The 17696-nt window shown below is 39.7% G+C and overlaps 1 protein-coding gene across 1 annotated transcript in view; it reads right to left on the reverse strand.

The window, feature by feature from the left end:
• The window catches only part of GABRR3 (gamma-aminobutyric acid type A receptor subunit rho3), a 43742-nt gene that overhangs the window by 11604 nt on the left and 14442 nt on the right, over positions 1-17696 (reverse strand). The window contains 4 exon segments of the mRNA XM_045863629.1: positions 3231-3383; positions 10516-10656; positions 12098-12180; positions 15958-16181. Coding sequence (XP_045719585.1) covers positions 3231-3383; positions 10516-10656; positions 12098-12180; positions 15958-16181 — 601 coding nt within the window.

Genomic DNA, 17696 nt, shown 5'->3' on the forward strand with positions numbered 1-17696 from the left:
TTGACATTGTATAGTGAATTATGTGGGCATTGAGAAGATATAGCTCAATGCACTGGTACTTTTCAAATGATTGATGCTTGAGTGAAAAGATCTAGTCAAAATGCAAGATAGATCAACGCACTTTAATCTAATAGAATAGAAAGAATTCACTGATATGGTTTCAGATTCCACATTCCACATTAACTAAACTTTAAGAAACTGTCACTTGCTGAGTTTTGGTGCAATGTCAAGGAAGACTATGCACAATTATCTGAAAACACTATTAAAATATGGCTCTTTTCTCCAATCACGTATCTGAGCAAGACCAGTTTTCTTTCTATATTTCAGCTAAAAGTTATTACAACAGATTGAATGAAGAAGCAGAGATAAGAAATCCAGCTGCCCTCCAGAAGGCCAGATAGTAAAGGTTTGCAAAAATGTACAACAATGCCACTCTTCCAACTATTTTTTTGTTTTAGAAAAAAACTATTTTTCATAGAATGTGTTAACTTGTAATGAATTTATTATTGCTATTTTTAGATGGACTAATACATATTTTTAAAAATTCTGTTTTAATATCCAACATGGCTAATAATGATAGATATAACCCACAAAAACAAAAGCTCTCTGGGGTTCCTTATAATTTTTAAGGTGTAAATGGGTCCTAAGAATCCAAGAATGACTGCTAAAGACTAAGAAGGAAATTGAGGATCCAAATACGGAAGATTCAACACATTGGGGGTCCTTAAAAGAACAAGAAAAGCCAAGAGAAAAAGTGGAGTTTGGGCAGGGATGGTGGAGGAGGTAATAGTAGTCTGCTGGGTTTGAGCATGTGGCGTGCCCACAGCACTTGGAGATGAAGTCCAGCAGGCAGCTGGGAATACTATCTGGAACATGAGGGAAGGATTTGAGATAAGGACTTAGATTTGGGATATATTTTCATAGAGACAGTAGTCAGAAACAAGAGTCTTGCTCCATTTGATGAGTGAATCAAAAGCGAGCAAAACCTTGGGAGGGAGTTACCAGACTCAAGGAGTAGAAGGAAGACAAAGTAGGAAGACAAATGAAAGAAAAATCTAAAAGAGGAGGAAACCTAGACTAGTGCAGAGTATTGCAAATACATTTATTGTTTGTTTGGTTGGTTTTATCAAACACTATGGACCAGGCATCGGCCCAGGCAGTTGACATGAATGCTCCCATTTATTTCATCATTCATTTCATACGGTGACCTTGGAAGGCTGTATTAATCATCTCATTTTGCAGATGAAGAAGAGGAGGCTGGGCTTTTGACACTTGGTTCTGAATTTGGAGAGGATGCTTAATAGTGTCAAATACTTCAGTGTGATGAAGGGGAAACAACCGAGAAAAGGCAAATGGGATAGACAGTCAGAGGGACCTTCTGGAGAATCAGGTAGCCCAGTATTTGGAAACAGCCAGTCAAGCAGAGTGCAAAATATCTTTTTATTTATCTTATCTTATTTTATTTTATTTTATTTTATTTTATTTTATTTTATTTTATTTTATTTTATTTTTTAAGAGAGAGAGAGCACTGGGGGGAGGGGAAGGGAGAGAGAAAATCTTAAGCAGGCTCCAGGCCCAGCACAGAGCTTGGTGCAGGGCTTGATCTCATGACCTGAGCTGAAATCAAGAGTCGGATGCTTAACCGACTGAGCCACGCAGGCGCCCCCAGAGCACAAAATATCTTTGAAAAACCTTGAGGGTGTTAAGAAGCAAAAGCCTGAGAGGATAGCAGTGGTATAGGAATACTACAGTTCCCTTCAGTAAGATAAGAGGGGAGAGGGACACTTCTGATTTATATATTATTTTACATAAATCCGCATAGCAATTTCCCAACCCCCTAGGGAATCAGATGTAGATGCAAGAAGCATAGAATTTCGGGGAGACTTAAAGGCATTTCAGTGTTCTCCATTCTCCCCATCCCGCCCTGGAACCAGCTTCTATTACTTGTCATTTTAAAAGTGTAAGAGCTGAGCAGTAGGCTTCAGAAATCTGATTGAAAATCATGTTCACAAACCTTTAGAGACTGAACGTCTTTCTCATTCTGTCTTGAGGGCTGGAAATGTGCCTCTCATCTCCCGTTCAGCTCTACCCTGCCCCACTGCCGTATGAGGTCAGGGCGCAACTGCTCTGATGTGAAGTCACAGCCGCAATAATTTAATTACTCATTCAGATGGTATTTTTTTCCCATGAAGGTAGTCAAGCCTCAAATTCTTATAGATTAAAGCTTTTAATAGGGGAAAGAGGTGAACAAATTATTAATATTAATGACAATTTGTGTCTTTCAAATGATCTTTTGAAGTATGCATATAATTTGTGAACATTAGCTTAGAAATCACCCTTTCTGGAATGAATTGTGTGATAATTACAATGATTGTGAAGCACTTATAACAATCTTCTGTCTAGGTAGAGCATTACAGGTCAAAGACCAAAATCAGCTGAAATGAGGGAGCTCTGCCCTGAAACAGCAGAGGAGGCAAGTGGGATTGACTCTTGGGTTCTCATTAAGTAACAGGTTATCCAAGTGCTTAGCTGGGCACCTTCCACTTTGTAAGAACTCAGTCACTGCTAAGCGGGCCTGACATCGTTCCCATAAATCAGTATGTGTGACTGTGGCATGTGGCATGCCTGCTAGACAGAGTAGATAATCATACCTGTGTGATGACTTAATGAAGCCAGCAATGCCTCCCCCTTTGAATCTCTTGCCAACTAAGGAATCACAGTAACAAATTTCACTGTGGCTTGTTCTGATTTTGGTGTTTAGGCTAAGCCCCAGTTTTTAAGTAGCATTGCCCCCTACCCCAAGAAGTGATGTATTAAGATACTGGTAGTACAGTGTGCATTAGTTTGAAGGTTCTTTTTTCTATGATGCAAAGGTTTGTCATGCAAAGCAAAGTGGGTTGGGGCAAGAGACGGGGAGGTTTCCCTGAAAGTGAGGTGATAGGTTTGTAAAGTGAGGCTGTTTATGCTCCATAATTTCATAATTTCTCCTTACTATTCCCCTTTTGGTCATCTGGCTCAGGCTTTATACCTAATGCCTCAGTTCCCCAGGAAAGAAAGAGTCCAATCATATTTTGCCCCCAAGGCTGTCAAGATAAATATTGTAACCTGAGTGCATGTCTCTAAGTACCCCTACTGAACCATCACTCTTTTCCTCTCCACTTATCACCACTTATTTACCTTCTTGAACTTTCTCTGATATTAACATTTCACAAAGGTACAGAAAGACTTACCCAGGGAAACTCTTGCAGGAACAGCTCTCTGGTCAAACCAAAATGAAATCTACAAAAGCATTACCATCAGCATAGCTGGGAAATACGTTTGTAGCACAAAGAAGAAGATATGCCTCCTTAGCACAAAGTTGATGAAAAGCCTATTGTACCAACCTATGAGAAAAAGCCAGAGTTTTCCTTAGAACAGGCTTCCTCACGAAAGCATCACACTAAGTGGAATCACCTGCTTCTTTAAATGCTAAGCTCTAAGGGAACATGGAACTGAACAAACTCACCCTTGTTTACCCAGCAGGAGGACAGGGCCTGGGCCTGTCACTCCATCAATGTTTGTTGGACTAACTGACCCGTAGTCTGTTTAGTTATGTGATTCAAAGATTCCCCTTAGGTATGTGCACCGCAATGTTTATAGCAGCAATGTCCACAATAGCCAAACTATGGAAAGATCCAAGATGTCTGTCAACAGATGAATGGATAAAGAAGATGTGGTATTTTTGGAATATTATGCAGCCATCAAAAAACCCTGAAATCTTGGCATTTGCAATGATGTGGATGGAACTAGAGGGTATTATGCTAAGTGAAATAAGTCAGTCAGAGAAAGACAAGTATCATATGATCTCACTGATACAAGGAATTTGAGAAACAAGACAGAGGACCATAGGGGAAGGGAGGAAAAAATGAAACGAGATGAAACCAGAGAGGGAGACAAACCATAAGAGACTCTTAATCTCAGGAAACAAACTGAGGTTTGCTGGAGTGGTGGGGGGTGGGAGGGATGGGGTGGCTGGGTGATGGACACTGGGGAGGGTATATGCTATGGTGAGCTCTGTGAATTGTATAAGACTGATGAATCACAGAGCTGTACCTCTGAAACAAATAATACATTATATGTTTTTTAAAAAAAGAAGATAGTAGGAAGGGAAAAATGAAGTGGGAAAATCGGAGGGGGAGACGAACCATGAGAGACTATGGACTCTGAGAAACAAACTGAGGGTTTTAGAGGGGAGGGGGGTGGGGGCATTCATTGGCCCAGTGATGGGTATTAAGGAGGGCACGTATTGCATGGAGCACTGGGTGTTATATGCAAACAATGAATCGTGGATCACTACATCAAAAACTAATGATGTAATGTATGATGACTAACATAACATAATATAATAAAATTAAAAATAAAAGATTCCCCTTAAATTTCATAGCTGCTGTTCAGGAATGGCTGGTAATTATATTTTGTGGAATGGCCTTTAAAGACCTTTCTCCAAAATATATTGTGTTTGCATTATTTCTGCAAGTGGGCAAATCTTCAATACATGACAAATGACTGGGTGAAATAGCCAATAAACCATTTATTAGCTTCAACAAATGAAAGGGAAAATTTTACCTGAAGGAAAAGATTCACAATAGCTACTGAGTCATTGGATTCCAAGTTGGAATCCAGACAGCGAGGGATTCATAAAGGGAGTGGGTGAAAGGAATATCCATAAACTGTTTGTATTATTTCAAATTCTGGTGGGTACCATTCATTTATCTATAATAAATCTGAAAAAAAAGTAATCAAATGATGATGTTTCTTTGCTTCTGGTTGGAATTATATAAACTCATGTTGGTAATATTGATTGATTCATGCTGATCAGAAGCAACAATTGCAGTCACATCCATACAATTTTGTTCAGGTTTCCTTTTTCACACTGGTCGAAAGGAAGTTTAAAGCCAAAAAAAACAAGGGACTATAGGTTAAAAATTATAAAACAAAATCATACGCTTTGTAAAAGGGTTTAAAGAATACTTCTACTAGTCTCAGTAGTAATTTCTTAGGAAACTCAAGATGGCACACTTATTAGATGGATCAAGTCAATATTTAGGCATTCAGCCCAAAACATAAACCGAGCAAACCCACCCTGAATTGGCAGACTCTCCTCTTAGTATTCTATTCGCAATTACGTGCCGATGACCCTTCTTGTCCCTATCTGTTCCGAGGTTCTCTCTCACCATCAGTTGATGTATGTTTCAGGAATATCAAACAATTTCGTTCCCAAGGGAAATAGAAGACACATTACATAGTGCATTGTAAAGTCAGAATATACAGTATTTTTTGAGCTACTCATTGTCTTGTATTACCCATGTTACAGACCCGCTTCATTATTGTGTTGAGAATTTTGATTATAGCTGTAGACTGGAATAACAGCCTCTCTGATATTATATCTTCATATAATCATTGTGAGATTAAAGGAGATAAGGAAAAGTTGTGGAAGAATTTCGTAAAGACACTGTTAGTATATATGGTTTTAACTATGAACTAAATTTTGGTAACAGGGTCCTTTCTTTACTCATAATTTTCTGAATAATAACTTTGTTTTTGGCAACTGCGCAGGAGAAATGCTGCTCTGCTGTGTGGTTCTTCAGGGCAGGGGAGACTAGGGATCATATTGTGGTTGAAGCTATAGGCCAGGAAGAGCTCTCTCCACCACCAGGAAAGGTGGTGCGGCCTTGAAAAGTTGTGGAACCCTCATTTTGGGTAGTGTGATAAAGAGTCTGACTCCACTTTTGATATTTGACTTCTCATATCTCCCAAGCCCTATTTTCCCTCCCCATTTTGTCCCACATCTGCGCAAACCAATAGGAAAGCTGCGTGCTCCCTCTTTGGACGCCCATGGGAAGTTCAAAGCATGCAAGGGAGCCCTCACCCTAGCCCCACCCTCTAACCACCATAAAACCCCAAGCCAGTCACCCCTCCTCATTTTCTCAAGCCATTTTCAGACCTACTTGGGAGCCTACCTCACTCTCTCTAGAAAACCTCGTTATGTGTGTAATAAATCTCTTTTTACCCTTCTGCTAAGTGTGTGGCATCATCAGTTTTGACATCTGAACCACATTCTGGGTGGAAAGGCCCATCAGCCTCCATTAGGTTGTTGTACAGTAGAAAGAAGGGGAGTTTATGAAAGAGAGAAGAGGGCTGGAGAGTTGGCAGCCAGGAAAATGCAAAAGAGGGGAAGTGATTGAGGAGTCAGTCCCAAGAAAAGGTTCAAGAAGGTTTTTATACCTAGGGACTGTCACCTTCAATGGCCTGTGACATTAAAGGCCTCATTCTGTGTTGAAAGGATCCAGATGATGTTGTTGATGGAAACAGTGACGATGATAGTTACTAGCTCATATTTCCTGAGCACTTACCATGTGGCAGATGGTATTCGAAGTTATTTATGGCAGATGGTATTCTAAATTATTTAAATGTATTAAATCATGTATCCTCACAACCCTATGAGGTAGAGAGTTTTATAAAAACAACTTAAAGATGAAGACATTGAGGCTTAGGGAGACTAACCAACTTGCCAACGTTTCTAGTAAGTGGCAGGGCCAGGATTTGAACTCATGTAGTCTGTCTCCAAAACTTGTACTTTTAGCCACTACATTATGCTACAGTAAAGAATAATTATCAATGCATTCTTTAGGGGCAGGAGTCATTTTCTTTTCCTTTGTAAATTTACAGTGCATGATTGTGAGGGACATTGAAAGGCACGAGAGGGCAGAAGCCCTCACCTGCTTGTTAACATTGCCAGGAAAAAGTGGGAACCTGATGGTTCAGCTATCAAATGGAAACTAAAGTTGTATAATTATAACTCTACTTCTGGCTCAGAGCCAGAAGTACAGTTTTTTCTGTATAGCTGATTTGGCTATACAGAGGTTATGGTAGTTGTTATAATGATAGGAATGAAGACAAAATATAAAAAAAGTTATTTTTGATGAAGCTAGTATGTTTAAGCAGGATATTAACCTGAGAAAAACACTTGGGTTTAGGCCTCAGGAGACCATATTTAATAATTCACGGATAATGTGAGGCAGAACTATCATATACTTGTGAGCTAAAATAAATTTGTAAATGCTGATATTTCTGAAACCTAAGAATCATTGAATAAACCCATATATGATTAACAACTTGATATTTGGAGGCGCCTGGGTGGTGCAGTTGGTTAAGCGTCCCACTCTTGGTTTCAGTTCAGGTCATGATCTCAGGGTCATGAGATCAAACCCCGCCTGGGGTTCCACACTCAGTGCAGAGTCTGCTTAAGACTCTCTCCCTCTCTCTCTGCCCTTCCCAGTCCCACTCTCAATCTCTCTCTCAAATAAATAAATAAAATCTTTAAAAAACTTGATATTTGACTACAACTTCCAAAATGCTTTACTCTTATATTTTTTATAGTCTTAAAGCCCATTTTAATCTTTCTTATTAAAAATGTATACATTGTAACAATTTAAAAATACAGAAGTGCTGAAATAAAATTGAAAATATTCCTAATCTATACTCAACTCTCAGAAGTATCAATTGTTAATCTTTCTGGACATTAAAAAAACATATATATATAAATCCTTTTTTAAAAAAATATTTTATTCATTTATTTGACAGAGAGAGAGTGAGAGAGCACAAGCAGGGGGAGCGGCAGAGGGAGAGGGAGGGGGAGAGGGAGAAACAGGCCCTGGGATCATGACCTGAGCTGAAGGCAGACGTTTAATTGACTGAGCCACCCAGGTGCCCCTATGTAAGTAAGTCCTTTTTAAAATAACAAATATGGGATTATATATATTCTTCTATAACATGACTTAAAATTTTTAAAATTTATCATGGATAATTTTCTATCATGCTATACAAACCATGTATGTTTAAATTCTTTTCTTTTTTTATTTTTCTTAGAAATCAAAATGTTTTTTCTTAAAATTGTAACTACACCGGAATGTTAAAAATTTTTAGTGGATTTTAAAACACATAAGAGCATCTTTCTGAGCAGGAAGTTTTTCAATGTAAGTATTTTGCATGGCTTTAGGCAGACTCTAAAACATGACCAGAAGAAGTATAAAAATCAACTAGTGTCGGACCTGCCTAGTAGGGCTTAAAAAACCTGACAAGGACAAATAAAAAGACAGCAAAGCCAATGGAATGGCATACTGGTGAAGTAAGAATTTGGAAATGAAATTTAACCTTTTCTTCTTAAGAGGATGGTTGGGTGTATATTAATGGATACTAGTGTTTCAAAATCTGAAGAGATGTCATTGCCATTAATATACACGTAGTATATACTCTGTGCAGGAAACAATACTCTTAGATTTCCATGCTTCATATGTATGACATTGTAATAGCTTCAAACATTGCAAAGACTTAGTCACAATCTATCATGTGCCAAAGTTATTTCATCATAACAACAGCAAAATGAAAATAGCTATAAATTATACTTTGAAATGTATCATTGCTCATCCCATACTTTCCTTTGTTTCAATATTAATTAAATTTAGGACTCAGAGCATTAAAAATCCTGATAAAAACATACACAGTTGACCCTTGAACAATGTAGGGGTTAGGAATGCTGGCCCTGGTGTTGTTGAAAATCTGCAGAGAACTTTCTAGTCCCCCCAAACCTAACTACTAATAGCCTACTGCTGTCTGGAAGCCTCACTAAACATAACAGTTGAGTAAGACATGTTTTGTACGTTATATGTCTTATATACTGTTTTCTTACAATAAAGTAAGCTAGAGAAAATAAAATGTTAAAAAAAACCGTAAGGGAGAGAAAATGCATGGGCAGTACCATACCGTATTTATCGAAAACTTTCGCATGTAAGTGGACCGTGCAGTTCAAACTCATGTTGTTCAAGGGTCAACTGTATTTACGTATATAGAGAAAGAGAGAAAAGAAAAAGGAGAAGGACATATATAAAAATAATAACAGTTTACCTCTAGGAGGTGGGATTACAAAGGCTTTTTCTTTAAACTTCTCTGAATATTTTTTTCAAATTATCTGCCTTTTATTTATTCATTCATTCATTCAACAATTACCTATTGAGCATCTAGTATGTGCCAGGGGTATACCAATGATCAAAACAAATAATAGGTGTGTTCCTTATATAATCAGAAAAGAGAAAAGGCCATAAGCATTATTATAGTTAATAGCATTATCTGCTGAATCCCAAGCATTGTAGACAAATAAGTGAAATGGAGCATTCGTTCTGGATCTAAATGGCTAAATAGCTGTTGGTTCTAGAAGGCCCTTTAGCTTCCCGTGATGTAAATTTTGATTTCTCTCTTAATGATTCAGGCTTTTAGAGAACAACCTGATAACGCCTCTCCCAAGTCTAAGGGCAGAGGAGAGCACCTCCAGGGAGAAAAGTCAGTGGGTAAAAGGATTCTAGGCAGGGCAGCCCTGACACTCAGGGGCCAGCATACATGTTCCAGCCTAGCTACGGCTTCAAAAATCTAAAACGGCATTTTATACGGATTCTTCCTGAAATGACCCAAAATGCTAATAACCAGGGAAGAGAAAGCTCCTTCTAACTTTAATCAACAGGGATCAAGTATAATTTAAAAAGTGCCATGTATACATGTTGCCAAACAAAAAATATATCTGTCACAGTAAAGAGAATACAATATAGGCCTGAGTGAATGGACTTTCTGTTTTACCCCCTGATTCACTCAGCCATACTTATTGAGTATATGCGCTGCTGAAGCAAGCACAGCAATATTCATCGAGTATCTATGATGTGCCATGCCCATTCCAGGTGCTGGGGAAGAAATGATGAACAAGACAGACAGATTTCTTGCACTCTTTCTAGTCGGGCCCTCAGACAAGAAAGCAGTCAACTAGAGATGTATTTCAGGTAGCATTAAGTGCTGTGAAGACAAATACAGACAGGGAATGGTGAGGAAGGAGGCCTAGTTTAGACACGATGGTTAAGAAAGCACTCTTTGAGATGATATTTGAACAACACCCTGAATGGAAGGAGGGAGCCGGTCATGAGAAAACTGGGGGAACATCACTCCAGGCAGAGGGGAGAAAAGGCCACAGCAGCTGTGTGGGTAGAATGAGACAGGTGTGTTTGAGGACAGGCAAGGCCAGCGTGGAGAGAGCAGAGGGGGCGGGTGTAGTGGGTGAGGTCAGAGGTAGATCATGTGGGCCTTGTAGGCCATTTGAGAAAGTTGGGTTTTGTTTTAAGTGTGGGGGAAACACACTGGAGGGTTTTTAGCAGGAAAGGATTGTGGTCTTCATGTTTTCAAAGATCACTCTGTTGGCTGTATTAACAGTAGACTGCAGAGGCCAGGAGTGGAAGCAAGATGTTTATTTAGAGGTGACGGCATGAGGAGGAGAAGTCACGTACTGGAAAGGCGGAGGAGGCTGCCTGTACAGAAGGAAAGAGGGTACTGGCTAAACGGGACACTTGTTTGGATTCGGGTCTCTTCACATGTTGTGGTACTTTGCAAACAGTAGGTGCTCAGTAAGTGCTGATAAACTGTCCACATAAAATAATGCACCTGTGCTGCTGTAGAAAGCAAATCCACTGGATGCACTGAACTCCTCAATGAAGAACTGAGAAAGGGAAATATGCTCATCAGTATTTAGGGACTTGTTGCCCCGTTTCCAGTACAACATTAGATCCTCTTCATTGTAGGCATCTAAAACAAGAGAATAATATTCTTGTTCCTAGAATCAGTTCTTGTGCGCCCCATGAGGTCTATAGCCATGTTTTACGCAGTTCTGTATCTCCAGTGCCTGGTCCAGTGACATGTAGATATCGGATCCTGAAAAACGTTTGCTGATAGACTAATAATACCCATACCTACCAAAAGAAAAAAATAATCTCCGGGTGCCTGGGTGGCTCAGTTGGTTAAGCAACTGCCTTCGGCTCAGGTCATGATCCTGGAGTCCCGGGATCGAGTCCCACATCGGGCTCCTTGCTCAGCAGGGAGTCTGCCTCTCTCTCTGACCCTCCCCCCTCTCATGCTCTCTCTCTCATTCTCTCTCTCAAATAAATAAATAAAATCTTAAAAAAAAAAGAGAAAGAAAGAAAAAAATAATCTCCAAAACTTCAACCCTAATCACCGGCATAGTGTGGAGGTCTTCCTTGTGCCCACACGTTGAGTTAAAACTCTCCGAATAGCTGCTCCCCTCCCTGTGTGCCGAGTCCTGTCAGAACACCGTCTGCTCCGAGGCAGAGGCCTGACCCTAGGTTGGCAGGCCCCTTTAGTTTGGTAACTCTCTCAGATGAAATTCCAAAATCAGCTGAGCTCATAAAGAGTTTTCTTCTGAAATCAAATAGCGTTATAGAAAGCTTCTAATGGATTTGGGGAGGAGCATCCACTGAGATTCCCAGCATTTTGGCCAATTATGAAAATTTGCAGTCAGATTTTAAGATGTTGTATCAAAAACAACTGATGGGGGTGCGCCTGGGTGGCTCAGTCGGTTAAGTGTCTGCCTTCGGGGTTCTGGGATCGAGCCCCGCATCAGGCTCCCTGCTCAGCGGGGAGCCTGCTTCTCCCTCTCCCTCTGCCTGCCACTCTGCCTGCTTGTGCTCTCTCTCTCTTTCTCTCCATCAAATAAATAAAATCTTAAAAAAACAAAAACAAAACAAAACAAAAAACCAACTGATGGGTCAGCAACAGTGATTGACAAGGAGCCAGCTCAGAGCCCTCTGACAGGGCTTTGATTAGAGGGTCTATGTCTAGAGCTGCCTTTTTCTGGGGAACCCAAGTACATTTAATGGAAGTTTGTGACTTATATGGGAACATGAATCCCAGAGCTTTCCAAATTTGGGAGGTGTGTCAGTCTATGTTAATAACATCCGCAAGAATATACCCTTTTAGGGAACTTGTTCCTTTATAACCAGGTGGAAACTACAGAATATGTACTATGAAAACATCCTTTCCCTGCATGTTCTCTTTTGAGAGACAATCTGCCATCATCTTTGGCTTAAAAAAAAAGTAATTATTTTGAACCAACATACTTAACTTATATCAAGATTTTTAAATGCTTGTTAAGAACATGCTTATATACGTGCAGGTATGTGATGGTATGTTCAGATCATGAGTACTCATTCCATCAGGAAGTAAGACTTACAGCTTTCCAGTTCAAGGGAACAGTTTTGAGTGTCAAGAGGAAACCTGCTGAAATCCATAAAGCACATGGCTGAAACAGTTATCCTATAAAAGGAGAGAGAAAACAGAAACTGCAGATCATTTCACCATATGGCCAAATAAACCTGTAATACTGAAACTCCCTTACTGTGGTGCTTGCTTTGTGTGCCTTTGAAGAATAGTGCGAAACAGGCATTACCATCCTCTATCCAAATAATGTCTAAGGACGCAAACCCAGGAAGGTGTGTAGTTTGCTGAAAACACAGGGTTAACACAGGAATTCCTGCCCTAAAGATTGTTCCTGATCTCACTGTTGCCTAGTCTGCGCCCTCTGTATTTTTTGGCTCTGATGTCTTCAGAAAAACATACTTCAAAGGGAGATGACTTTTAAATAGATTTAAATATTTTCTGCTTTTTCAAAGATCCAAACTTTGTTTCTAGTCATAAAGGGCTGGGATGGTGGGAATAAAAACCTATGGGTAAAGGTTTCTCTCACAAAGCAAGTTTACCTGAGAAAATGCTCTTTCCAGGAGTGAGGAGAAAGCCTGGAGCATTTTCAGTTATAGATTTATGTGATCAATGCATAATTCAGGTGCTATTAAGGCTTGCATACTGATGAGGATTGTTTTTTTCAAATTTTATATCCTCCTAGATTTTTCTGGCTTTAGGCAGAGGCTGCTATACTATGATCCTGCCTCAAAGTACAAACTCTGGTATCCACAACAGCAGATCAGAGGTTTATAAAAGGCCCCTGAGCAAGACTGCACAAAACAAAGGCAACAGCTGCTCCTACCCATGGTGCCCCCAAGTTAATCAGAGAAGTAGAACCATTTTATCTTCCATGGGTTGAATTCTACTGTCAACAGTCATGCAGCAAAATGCCAACCCAGGGAAGTATCTGGATGACTTTGTGTCACAAAACACTCATTTTGGTATATTCCTGCTACAGTTGACCTTTGAACACTTCAGGGGTTAGGGGCGCCAACTCCTGCGCAGTTGAAAATCACATATAACTTTTGACTCCCCCAAAATTTAACTACTAAAAGCCTACTGTTGACCAGAAGCCTTACTGACAACATAAACAGTCAATTAACACATATTTTTATATGTATTTTATACTGTGTTCCTATAGTAAAACTAGAAAGAAGAGATGTTATTAAGAAAATCATAGGAGAAAATACATTCACAGTACTGTACAGTATTTATCAAAAAAAGAAAAAATCCACATATAAGTAGATGTGTGCAGAAGGGACCTCTGAAGTCTTTGAGTCTATTCCTTCATAGTAGACATGAATAAATTAACAACCAAAGTGGTCAAGTAAGTGGTGGTAATGAGAAAACTATCCATGACACTTGTTCAAGAACAGTAAGGAAGAATTTATTTAGGGGAACTACTATAATTTGGTTTATTAACAAGGGAGAGAGGAGTGGGCTCAACTCCAAATACAACAAGGAAAAGTAGGAATTTATAGCCAAGGAGCAGGGTTGGGGGCAGTGGATAGAAACTACTCAGAGGAAACATCACTCGTAAGGGGTGGGTGGGAGGGTGGTTCTAGCTAAAACGACCTAACAGGATCCTCGCTGAAGGCAGGCCAGGGTGATCAGACATCACTTGGGGGTGGTAGAAGATGAGGAATCTGATCAGATTTGGAGGGTGATCAGATATTGCAGATGGAGGATTCTGGCTGACTGCACTTAGCAGAGACAAACGGAAGCTCAAAAGTCAGGGACTAGGTGAGAAGAAAGTTCAGAGGAGTCTAGCAGAGTTTGGCCAAAGAGAGAATCTTTGTCAGTAGATGGTGTCAGAACCAAGCCTGGAACCAGATAACCTGGCTCCGGGCTTGGACTGGCTCTGCTGTCAGCTAGAATAGGTGTGTGGACAACAATTTTGAGTCCTTCTGTGTTTGGGGATTCCCCAAGACCACCGTCAGGTTCCATGATTTGCTAGGAGGACTCACAGAACTCATCAAACCTTTTACACTAACAGTTATGGTTTACTGCAATGGAAGGACACAGATAAAAATCAGCAATGGAAAAGGCACAGAGGACAGGGTCCAATAGAGACCAGGAGCAAGTTTCCAGATGTCCTGTTCTAGTGGAGTTATGTGGACAGCGCTACCGTCCCAACAGTGATGTGTGACCATGGGGTACTGCCAACCAGGGAAGCTACCTGAACCCTGGGGTCCAAAGTAATAGAACTGAGAGTTGGTCCCATAGGTCCAGCTGACCTTGGTCTCCAGCCTGTCCAGAGGGCAAGCTGATACCAGATAACTCAAAGCCTCCTCCATAAATCCCATTGTTAGCATAGGCTGTCTGCTGTGGCCCAAGGCCTCAGGGTCAACAAAGATCCTCTTATCAGGCAGGATATTTGAAGAGCTTGGAGACTGAGCCAGAAATCATTCTTTGGAATGTGCAGGGTAAGGACAATCTACTGAATTAATTCTTTGATCAAAATAATTAATTTTAAGAAGTTGAAAGTTTTAAACAGTTGATTCCTTGGCCAGACGCTGCCATTCTGCTTCTGATTCCTAGTGAGGCCTGACTCCAGTATGGTTCCGGGTCCCATGTTCCTCCTGACTTAAAAGTTCTACCAAAAGTATTACTTTCCTTTCATTGCCTTTTAAAAAACATTGACAGCAATATGGCAATAGCACCTTTGTCCTAAAGCGAGCACGGTGTTTTTAGTGCACAAAAACAACCTGTATTAGTTTTCTATTGCCACTGTAACAAATTACCACAAACTTGGTGGCTTAAAACAACAGAAATTTATTCTCTCACAGTTCTGGAGGACAGAAGTCTGAAATTAGTATCACTACACCAAAATTAAGGTGTCAGAAAGACCCTGTTCCCTCCAGAGGCTCTAGGGGGAAAATGCATCCCTTGCCTCTTACAGCTTCCGGCAGTGCCTGACATCCCTGTGCTAGGGGCTACATCACTCCGGTCTCCGTCTTAATGGTCACGTTGCCTTTCTCTAACAAAGCTACTTACGACTGATTGCGTTTGGGTCCCAACCAACTGATCCAGGATAATTTTCCTACCTCAAGATCCTTAACTTAATCACATCTGCTAAGATCCCCTCCACTTTTTTTTGGCCAAATAAAGTAACTTTCACATGTTCCAAGGACTAGGACATGGATATCCTTTGGGGAGCCTTTTTTTTTTTTTTTTTTTAGAGTCTTACGACAGAGTCTGGGATTTCTAAGACATGAAAAACATTGAATTACTTGGATTTACTAAGCATTTTTAGAATTACCAATAATAAGCCATTCAGTATGTACAGGAGTCATTAGGCTAAAAGAACATGCTGTGAATTAAAGATGGAGGGCTGTTACAGCTATTGTCAGAGAAAATGTTTTGAATTAAAAACATGAAAAGGGAGTAAAACAAATTAGCGGTAATTTGAACAATGACTATACCTTCTTGTAAAAAATGAAGGAGATAATTAAGAAAACTCTTTAGTTAATCCAAGATTCCAAGACCGCTTGGTAATGTATAATTCGTAAAGAAGAAAAGCAATTTTGTGCACCTATAAAATTGTGGGCCAGACTTTTGGGGATTTCCATACTTTGGCCCACTCTGTCCAACCTTATTTTCCATCATTCTCCAATGATATGCTGATATCCAACGATATCATTCTCCAACGATATGTAGATAGAGTAGAAAACTCTTCTTTAAAATCTAAAAGTTAGAACAAGGAAAAATCACATTTTCTGCCGTGTCCCAACCTTCAGCATGACTAAACAGACAGTAATATTGTGAGTTTAGTCAGAAGTGAGATCCACTAGCTTTGGTGTAGACAACCCTGGTATAGGGAAGCCAAAGAAGGTACACAGCCCTCCTTACCTGAGACTGAAGAGGACGTTTCCATCAGGGTACACGCGCAGCATGATGTTCTCCACAGTTGTATCATGAATGAAGGATCTTTTAGAATGGACAAAAAAGATGTCAGGTACCCAAATCTTTTTGATCAATCTATGATCAAAGGTCATGCTTTTATTTGTTGTGCTAGGAAAGGAGAGCCTCTCATCTTTCCAGTAATGTCTGAGATAAAAAGTCATTGTAAAGTCCTAGACAGAGAGAAAAAGAGACAAGTCAAAGCCAGAGGAATATGGTTCAGAATGACCAATTAATACCATTAGTTCTAGATTGATTGGCATGGGTGTTAATGACCTATAAAGTGAATGGCTTATATTGTATTTTCAGGCAGATTTAGGATGAAGCCATTGAGCTTGAGTTGCACAGCCTCTCCTTCACCTGGAGTCTGGTGAATGTTGAGTTTCTAGGAACCAGAGAGAATTCAAGTTGGGTAAGGGAAGCCAGGTTATAACTGGGAAACATTTCTACATAAGCACTGGTAGAAATCAGCTGAAGAGATCTCAGAAGAAAAGGATTTGGAACTACATGGCCCAGTATTTTATTTTGACTTATTTTTTTCATTGTAAATATATATTCACTTTTATAATGGATTCTGTATCCATACATTTGTATTATTTTTGTTAAAGAAGCCCCCACCCCAAGTTGAATAAACTATAGTCCCACAAAAATGGACACAGCAATTATTAGAGCTGTTAATAGAAAGCATGCTGTCAGAGATCCTGACATGGAGATAACGATTTTCCTCAGCTTGAGAGAGAGAAAGAATACCAAGAAATTGTGGTTCTCAAATTCTAGTGTTCAAAAGACTTACCTGTGAATTTGTCAAAACAGCACATTCCCCAGAAGCTAGTAGCCTGAGATTCTGACCCAGTATAGCTGAGGGAACTGAATTGTTAGTGTGTAACCCAATTGTAAAGAGAGAAAGATGGGGGGGCAGACGGAGCTATATTAACATTATTTTAGCAGGGAAAAAAAAATGGTTAGTCATTACTTTGAGTTTTGTTTGGCTCTCAGATGCTACATTTAACATCTTGTTTGTGTGAACAAAAACTCCCCTAGCTACATCCAAGTCATTGGGTGTGGATGATGATGATGTGTTTCACCTTTCACAATTGTTTACTTCTTATTATCATTTATTTCCCAACAATACTCAAATTATTCTTGAACTAGCACATGTGACAGAACTTTGACATTTATGGTATAAGCAAAAGACAAATCTCAGTAAACTACAGATAAGTCACCAATTAATGATGAGCTAGTTTGTTTTTTTTTAAGGTTCAGAATAGAGGTGCTTTGTATTATTGCTCTAGGTTAATCTGGGAGCATCAGACATGTAATTTTGAATTAGGGTGAGGGCAAATAAATAGAATGATTCATTCATTCCCATAACACTACTCTACAGGGTGTTGTGTGGGTTACTGAATGGATTGCTTTAGTAAGCATATATTTAGAATTAGGTGCTCAATCAGATCTGAGCTCATGAAGTCAAATAGCAGACATTGGTACATTTCAGTGACACAACATCGCCACTAGTAGGCACCATCATGAGAAAGCAGGCTGAGCACCATGTTGAGAAGAGAGTGGGGTAAAACTTCAAGGAATTGAAAGTGAATTCAGCGTGGGAAGATGATAAAAGAGAAGCAAAAGAAGCCAACACTGGGGGTTACTTATAATTAAAAAGCATTTTCACCTTGGGCATGGAGAAC

This window comes from Mirounga angustirostris, unplaced genomic scaffold, assembly GCF_029215605.1.
Source record: "Mirounga angustirostris isolate CCGP_5_RB_7025 unplaced genomic scaffold, mMirAng1.0.hap1 SCAF_1, whole genome shotgun sequence".
Lineage (NCBI taxonomy): Eukaryota > Metazoa > Chordata > Mammalia > Carnivora > Phocidae > Mirounga > Mirounga angustirostris.